At 34.5% G+C, this 9,469-nt stretch overlaps 1 protein-coding gene across 5 annotated transcripts in view; it reads right to left on the bottom strand.

Annotated features, from left to right (window-relative positions):
• Window positions 1–9,469, bottom strand: part of ANAPC10 (anaphase promoting complex subunit 10) — a 52,466-nt gene that overhangs the window by 25,884 nt on the left and 17,113 nt on the right. For 3 of the 5 annotated variants that reach the window (XM_015558897.1, XM_006755958.2, XM_015558896.1), the window contains one exon: window positions 6,112–6,232. The exons of 1 other annotated variant lie outside the window; for it this stretch is intronic. In XM_015558897.1, coding sequence (XP_015414383.1) covers window positions 6,112–6,232 — 121 coding nt within the window. Of the gene's footprint in view, window positions 1–4,226; window positions 4,279–6,111; window positions 6,233–9,469 lie in introns of those variants that run through there. One more of the 5 variants, XM_015558898.1, reaches the window with a different exon arrangement.

Below are 9,469 nucleotides of genomic sequence, written 5' to 3'. Positions count from 1 at the left end.
CCCATCTTCCAGGCATATTTAATTACTCACAGTTCTATCATGCCACATGCTCAGGCTTCCACACCTGCATGTGCTCTGTGCTCCCTTTTAGAATGCCTCCACTTTATTATCCACCTGAGCAGGCTTTACATTTATCCTTAAGATTCAGATGAACCATCAACTCTTTTAGAAAAACTTTTAAAACTTTTTCTCTAATATTCCATGTGTTCCCATAGCCCCCTGTATTTACTACTGTAATTGTTGATATTTATTTGCCTGCGTTAAGGGCAGAAACAATGACTTTGCTGTATCCCCGGTCCTAACACAGTATCAGGCACTTAGCAGGCCCTAAATAAATATTTACCAAATAAAACACGAATCTGTCTTGTATGGAAATAAATATTTACCAAATAAAACACAAATCTGTCTTGTATGGTAATGCCAGACTACATCTCTTTAAAAATCGGTAGCCTAAGTTTGTGGTCTAAAAGAACCATAAGACTCGCTGTTCTGATTTTGTAATAATCAGGGCAGGCTAAACATTCGCTATATTAAGACCATGCATGTGTCCCCAGACCAGGGAGCCCTGCTTTGTCGTGCACCATCAATAACTGGTTTTCTAAATGCTGGTGATAAAATAAATAAATAAATAAAAAATAAAAGAACCATAAGAAATACAGGAATATTTCTCTCATAAAAATATATGATATTCTATTTTGCAAAATAATTCAGTTTTAAAAGAAAATATAGCCCACATGCTTAGTTATCTCAATTCTATTTTGGAAATAAGTATTGTATATAATTATGAATAATTTTTAATTGCATATGTTACTTTTAAGTGAGGGATAAGAGAGAATAACATTTGTGGCCTAAAAATTATGTGTACCACACCAAAACATTCTCTATTCATTTCAAAGATATTCTAAAGTTAGTTATGAAAACTAATTTTTTAAAATCCTCACCCAAGGATGTGTTGTTATTTTATTATTTAGTTTTAGAGAGAAAGGGAGTGGCGGGGAGAGAAAGTTCGATTATGAGAGAGAAACATCAATCAGTTGTTTCCCATACACGACCTGATTAGGGATCAAACCCACAACTTAAGTATGTGTCCTGACCGGAAATCAAACCCATAATCTTTTTTGGTGTACAGGACAACGCTCCAACCAACTGAGCCACCTGGCCAGGGCTATAAAAACTAATTTTTATAATTATTTTCTTTTAGCTAAATTCAATAAAAAGCATTTTTTCCAAAGATTCAATAAATTAAACGCTCAAACCAATATGTTTGTAGATACTATCTAAATCATCCCACTTTATATCAAGTTGTTTAAAATAGGCCCCTCATAAGAATATAAATTTTAAAATCAATTAATAGAGTCAGAGCCTTTGTCTACATCTTCTTATTCTACCACACACATTAATGGAATTCAAATTATAATAGTAAATGTTATTTTAATAGAAGAGCTGACTTATTAACCACTTCTGTCAAAATACCATATATGGACACTCATAGCCAGGCCACTGATTTAATACACAAGGTAGAGAGCCAAAAGGCTTGTCTACATGAAAGAAAGGAAAAATATCATTATATCTCTCTTAACACTGAAGACTTGCCCAAGCCACTTCTTTTTTAAAAATCACTTGGTAACAGCTGTATTATCTGAAGATGAAATCAAGGTTTAAAATTCAGTTAAGTGTTCAATCTTGCCCTCCATCAATATTTTATCCTTTTGTGACAAAAGGATAAACTTTGATGACAAATTTTAGAAGCAAAATGCTAACAATGAACCAAAGGACAACTTTCACATAAGCTGAAAATATCTGCTTAACTTTATTTAACAAGTTGTTTTTCACAGAACTGTATAGAAATAATTTTGAGAGCTGTGACTATATGTCTAATAAACCACTTTAGATTTATATTTAATTACAAATATTCCTACAATAGTTTTTAAAAAGAAAAATATAGTCAGTTCTCTGTATCTGGGAATTCTACATCTGCAGATTCAACCAACCATGATTGAAACACTTGGGGGGGGGGATGTTACCGTGTTGCTAACATGTACTATGTAGTGAGGCCTAGGACAGTTGCTTTTATACTGAACATGTACAGCATTTCTGCCTTGTCATTATTCCCTAAGCAACACAGTGACAGCTATTTACATAGCATTTACATTGTATTAAGTATTATATGTATTCTAGAGATGATATAAAGTATATAGGAGGATTATATGCATAACCAATGGATACAGACAACGGTGTAGTGAAAGCCTGGGGTGGGGCAGGGGCTGGGAGGACGATAGAGGGGGTTGGGGTAATTGGGTGACTTCTTTAAAACTATCAACAATAAAAATTAAAAAATATATAAAAATAAAGTATATAGGAGGATGTACATAGGTTACATGCAAATACTGTACCATCCTATATAATAAAAGCCTAATATGCAAATTGACTGAACAGTGGAATGACCGGTCGCTATGACACACACTGACCACCAGGGGGCAGACACTCAACACAGGAGCTTCCCCCAGCCCACAGGCCCCGGGCCAGCCAAGGTGGGTGCCAGTGGGCCCCCCTCCCCTGATCGCCCCTCAGAGAGAGGCGACCAGCAGTAGCGGTGGGGTGCGGGACTGGCGAGTGGGCGGCACCAGGCCAGCCAAGGTGGGTGTCAGCGGGGGCCCCCCAATCGCCCCGCTGGTTGCCCCACCGATCGGCCCTGATTGCTGGCCAGGCCTAGGGACTCTACCCATGCACGAATTTCATGCACCAGGCTTCTATATAAGGGACTTGAGCATCTGTGGATTGGGGGTTGGGGATGACTGTAACTATCAGCAAATTGATAAGGACTTTAAATTTTATTGGACTTTAGCTGGGGGTGTCCTCTAAAATGTTAAAATGGTCAAATGTACAATATAGTACGATTTGATTCCTCAATCTAACTAAAAAAATAATTTTCTTCACATATATTTTCTCTTCTGAGAACAAACGAAAAGAACATTAAACCAAAACATAATGCTAAAATGTAAAGGTTTAAAAAGCATGTACATCTTTATTTGAAAACTTCTCTTAAGTAACATTTTGAACACATGAACATAACTTACTGCTTAAAAGTAACACAATTGAAATATTTTTAGAAAGTATTCTAAATTTTTAGAAAGTATTCTAAATACTTTCTGATTTAGAAAGTATTCTAAAAAGATAATGACATTAAGACTCAAGTTAAATGAGTGTTAAATCTCACTTCTATTTAGAAATAGTCTCTTGTGTAAAAGCAATATATTATAAACATCTTATAAAATGTTCTTAGGTTGTTGGTTTACAATTTGAGAGAGAAAAAAGAAAGTAGAATGAACAGCATAATTAAATTTACCTTTGGTGACAAAAATGTTCTATTTGGCCAAAGCCAGCTGTAGTATCTTGTAGCCATTAAGCAGAGAATATAAACTTAACTTCCATTTTAAGTCTCTCCTCATGTCTAGAAGTTAATGCATTCTAGAATAGTAAAGGAAGGGCCTCATCTCTTCGTGGAGATTTTTCAACAAAGGTAACAAAGATCTAGATATAAAGTCACGCTTCAGAACTGAAATGAAGGAAGACATGATAGAGAAAGAGTAATTTTTGGATAACCAGGATAGCCAATAGCTGTTTTCACTCTGAACTAAAAATTTTTATTTGCTACTCAAATCAATAATAAAATTACAGAAAATAGGTTTTTAGAGTGTTTCAAGTAAACAAACCCATAATTTCTAGTAAAAAAGGAAAACCTATTAAAACACTCTAATACACACTACACCCTCGAGTGGGCAAACATCCATGGAAAAATATAAAGGTTTAGTTGGATTTTCCACTCAGTTAAATCAGTCCTATAATTAATAAAATGATGGCTCTAAAACCTCAAATTTCACATTATTTTAATCACTTACTATCTGAGTAGAAGAAGTAAAGATTTTTAAAAATAACAATTTAGATCTTATAGAGAGTAATGTAAGAAATAAAATCACGATCTGCTTATATTCCCTTAAAAAACAAAATGCTATGAGATTCTTATTTCTTCAACTTATAAAGGGGAAAAGGTAAACAGAATAAATCACATATAAAGATGTATAATTAAAAGATGAAGTACCCTTTATATCATGAACTGCAAAGGCAGCACTAATATTTTAAAGCAAAATATAAGAATTATGGTTCCTTAGTGAGAACTGTGGCAGAAAAGCAGTATGTTCATTAAGTTTTTCAGGAAAACAACTTACATTATCACCTGGTAATATTTAGTATTACTGGTCTCATGGGGCTATGTGGTCACTATACAGAAATATAAACACACTTAGAATAAAATTAAGATACTACCTAAAAGAGCCTTTATTCTATATGGCTAATGTTTTAGCACTTAATTGATATAATAGAAGCAAAAACTAGATTAAAAGTATTCCACAATGGCCCAAATGTCAAAGTTTCTCCAGTTTACAACAGAATACAAAACATATATTTAACACATAAATATAGAAATCATGTATGAAGATGTACATTTCCAAAATGTATCAAGGAACTTTTGGTAAATATATATATTCTTTAGGAAAACCTAGTACGTACAACTAAGAACTATTTCAGGTCTTGAACTTATCCTGGATATGAGACTAGTACTTAAAGGACAACAGTGACATCTAGCGAACATTTCAAATATATACCACGCATATCGAATCAAAACTTTACTAGTATTTCCAGGGCTTCACATATTTCAACCTGCCTGAGCAATTATATGACAAATCTTTCGCTTTAAACCAAAACAAAGCAATTCTGATCCCAAATGATTTCTCAATATGATGACCCATTCATGTGATTAATACAAAGAGAGAGACAGGGTCTTAATATAAACAAGTCAAATAAGAGTCTAGGGGCCAACAAGTTAACTGGAAGTCTTTCAAAAATCACAGGTGCTTCCCAGATCCCCCAGAACCAATGAATTTAAAGCTTTTAATGATTATTTGAGTTCAATTATTTTTCTCACAAGAAACAATGCTAAGGTCCAGAACTTCACAAGTATACAATTCAAAATCATTAAAATATCTCAAATGTAAATATTTTAAAACTAAAAAAATATCAGGTCACAAAAGCACTGTCCTGATAGCTTCAAAAAGTCATACAGGGGAAAAATAAACTACAATATATTCAAACAATGAACTACAATACAACTCAGGAATAAAAAAGAATGAAGTAATGATACGTGCAACAACATGGATGAATCCTGAAAAACTTAGGCTGAATGAAACATAAAAGTTACACCCTGTCTGATTCAACTTATATGACATTCTATCTAGAACAGACAAAATGATCTATAGAATGAATGAATGAATGAATACATATAGACATAAAATCAGAACAGTTACTTCTGGGGGTAAAATGGAAATGGAGATTCAGAAAGGACATGAGGGAATTTTCTTGGGTAATGGAATTGTTCTATATCTTAATAGGCGTTAGTGTTACACAGATATATGCATTTGCTAAAACTTACCAAATATTATACTTAAGATTTGTGCAAAATTTATATAAATTTTACCTTAAAAAAATGAACCTAAGCAAATAGTAATAACTCCAGTTATCATATATCATGCTTAAGTATTTGTGATGATATTTATAGATACCTGAAACTTACTTTGACATTTTGATATATATATATAAAAATTAGATGGACTGACAGATTATTATAAAGCAAATATAGCAAAACATCAGCAATTATAGAATCTAGGAGGCGAGCATATTAGAATTCACTAAAAAAGTCTTCCCCTTTTCTTTATGTCTGAAAATTTCCATAATAAAGTATTGAGAAAAAATAAAAGTGACCATTAGAACTCAAAAATTTTTTTTAAATATTATAAAATATGAAACAAAATTCTTAAATAGCAACAATTTTATTTTAAATACAGTAGTGGGCAAAAGTAGGTTTACAATTGTGAATAAGTGAAACACAATATTCTTATGTTATTATTTATTATTGTATTATTTTCCATACAAATCACTGTTTCTCTACTTTTGCCAACCCCTGTATTAACATTTTAATCCCTCTAACTAAATATCAAACATGACTATCCTCTAAAGAGCCTGACTGATATATACATATTTTAAAATTTGAAAACATACCCGAATTTCTTGAAGGTTATGGAAATTATTTCCTACTCTGACTGAGATCTTGCTTGGAGTATAGCTTTCATCAGATTTGTAATCCGCATAAATACATAATGTCTTCACTGTTGTTTTTCTTCTAAAATCAATAAAATAAAAACATGACCTTTATCATATGGAAAGATTATATCCAAAACATCTTATCTTATTTTAAAAATCATTGTTTGCTAAAACGAGTATCTAAATCAAAAGTTTCGATGTTCTTTACTTTTAACAATTATGAAAATGAAGAACATGTAAAAATTATAGACACACATTTTACTTATATACAGACATTGCTTATCTAGAGCAAAGTCAAGAACAAGATGTGAGCAAAGAAGGAACAGTTAAGCCAAAACAGAATCATACAAAAACAATTTGAAAGTGACTATTTTGGTGGCATGGAACTATGGGAGATATTTATATTCTTCTTTATCTATGCTTTTTTTAAATTTTTAACAATAAGCATGTGTTATTTGGGTCCGTAGAAAAAAAATTAGACAATTTTAAACATCAACACACACAAAAAACCACACTAAGAAGTCCATTTAAATGTGCTTTAAAAGTTAAGTTCTGGTATAAACTGGCACTAACTTAACAACAATGAGCTCCTTGAACAGAAGTAGTCTGTGTCAAAAGTCAACCTATAAAAACAGCAGGGGATCTGTAACTCTTAGAGAGGGGACCAAACTTCTGTAGACTAAGCTATTCATCAGAAAGGAATGGGGAAAGTTAAGGACTTTCCCGCAAATAATAAAGACAGATGAAGATGTAAAATGCTAAATACCCAGGAACTGTTGACAGGATAAATACCATTACCAGGTTTTAAAAAGAGGCCAGAGGTATCAAACTGACATCTTTCTGTTTCTGTAGAGCTAGGGAGGAGACATGAGAGGAAGCAAAGGAAGAAGGGAAATTCTGAAGGGCACACAAAAGACTTTCTCCCTGACGAGCCATAAGCAGGCAGTGAAAGGTCTTTCTTAGAAAGATCAAAATCATGAAGATTATTCTTAAGGACTACTTTTAAAAAAAATGAAAATAGATATAAAGGAAGAATAATTTTATCTCCAAGTTATAAAATCCAGGACAACTTAGGCACTGGAACCTATAAGATAATCAGGGTGATGTTAGAAAGGCAAAGAATAACAATAACACTAATCACTGTAAAAACAACAGCAACAGCAGCAAATAGCAAGTGAATACCCTATTCGGCCCAGAAGTAATGGTTTAAGTGTATTAACTTATGTTCTCCTCAACTTTGTGATATGGGAGCTATTATCACCTTAATTTCACTGATTTAAAAAGACACAATAATACTCAGGTTAATAATATGTTAACGTTGAAAAGCTAGTAGGTGAGCATGGTAGGAGTTCAAATGTGTGTCTGCCTCACTTGATCTTAAACTATCACCTTCCTACTCACAAATTGTACTTACCTTATTCAACAGTCATTGATGACAGTTTATAGTAATATGCAGGTATTTACACTTCTTTAAATTTTATCTACACCATAAGATGTTATCCTAAGGCCCACGTATCTCCAGAAATCATATATGTAATTTATGCAATATACATTGATTCATTAACTTTGCAAAGGAAATTGTGACCTCATCAAAAGTTTAAAATTATTTCTCTAAAAGGTACCTGTAAGGCCTTTTTAAATTGTTTATAAACTAGAGGCCCGGTGCACGACACTCATGCACTTGGGAGGGTCCCTCAGCCCAGCCCACGCCCTCTCACAGTCCGGGAAACCTCGGGTGATGTCGGACTGACACACTTAGCACTGCTGCAGAGGCAGGAGAGGCTCCCGCCACCGCCTCTGCACTTGCCAGCCATGAGCCCAGCTCCTGGCTGAGCGGCGCTTCCTCTGTGAGAGCGCACTGACCACCAGGGGCAGCTCCTGCATTGAGCGTCTGCCCCCTGGTAGTCAGTGCACATCATAGCAACCGGTTGTTCCACCATTTGGTCGATTTGCATATTAGCCTCTTATTATATAGGATAGGATTTATCTCATGGTGAATTTAAAATAGCAGTGCATGTGGGAAGGTTAAATGCATAGGTTCTGAGAAATACTATCAGCTACTCAAACTGCTTAAATTATCACTATAATAATAATCACCATAAACTGAATGCTTTAATTACTCCAGGCACCTTGCTAAACTCTTAGGATAAGGTATTATAGGAAAGGAGAAGGCAGAGGGTAACACTCATTTCTGATGACATAAGTAACACTTACAGCCTCTCTCTATTCCCTCACCCACTATTCTCTTTCTGCTGAGAAAGAGCTGCTGGCAGGAAGCAAACATTTAATAGGGACAGGCTCTACCTGGTCTATTACTTTCTGAACTGGATGGGTAAGTCTGTGTAATTCTAGGGTTCAATATTAGGAAAACACTTGACTGCAGATATAAGCCCCTTTCTAACATCAGCTTGGTCAGTTTTATAAGAATGATGTTTTAGTCTCACCTGCTATAACTCTTGAATAATTTCTCAATTGATTTGGAACCCATGAAATTTCAACAGAAGAGATTAGTGACAAACACTCCTAGTTTCCAACCTAACGGCCCCTTTACCTTTTTTTCTTCATAACATCCAGCTAAAAGGCTTTATTCCCCAGATTTCCTTAAAACTAGGTATGACCATGAGACTAAGTTATGACCAGTAAGATTTCAACGGAATGACTGAGTGAAATAAAGAAAGTTTAAGAGGAAGACATACCCCCTTTACCTTTCCCACCTACTCCATCCTACTGCCTGGGATATAGACATGATGCAACTTGGAGGATAGAATCCATGAGCTAAGAATAGTGGAATGGAAAGAGAAGGAATCTGGGTCTACAAGATACTGTGGGCTGCCATACCACTCCTCGACTGCCAGGATCCTCTAATATAAAGAGGTAGAAGAAATAAATTTCCACCTTGTTTAAAACACTGTTATTAAAAGCTCTGTATCCCACTTCTAGGAATACATCCCAAGAAACTAGAAACACCAATCAGAAAGGATATATGCACCTCTATGTTCATAGCAGCACAATTTACCATAGCTAAGATTTGGAAACAGCCTAAGTGCCCATCAACAGATGAGTGGATTAAAAAACTATGGCACATCTACACAATGGAATAAGCCTAACCAATGGACACAGACACCACGGGGATGAGGGCATGAGTGGGGGCAATGGGGGAATAAGGACACATATATAATACCTTAATCAATAAAGAAAAGAAAAAAAAGCTCTGTTACTGCCTGGCTGGATTTCTACCACCATCTGATAGCATTGTGGTGAAAGTCTCCTTATTTGCAAAGTTTATGAGATGAAAGGAAAAGACTAGGCCATGTCT

This window comes from Myotis davidii, unplaced genomic scaffold (genome assembly GCF_000327345.1).
Source record: "Myotis davidii unplaced genomic scaffold, ASM32734v1 scaffold151, whole genome shotgun sequence".
Lineage (NCBI taxonomy): Eukaryota > Metazoa > Chordata > Mammalia > Chiroptera > Vespertilionidae > Myotis > Myotis davidii.
Note: the sequence above shows the minus strand (reverse complement) of the source record. Positions and strands in the feature narration are given on the sequence as shown.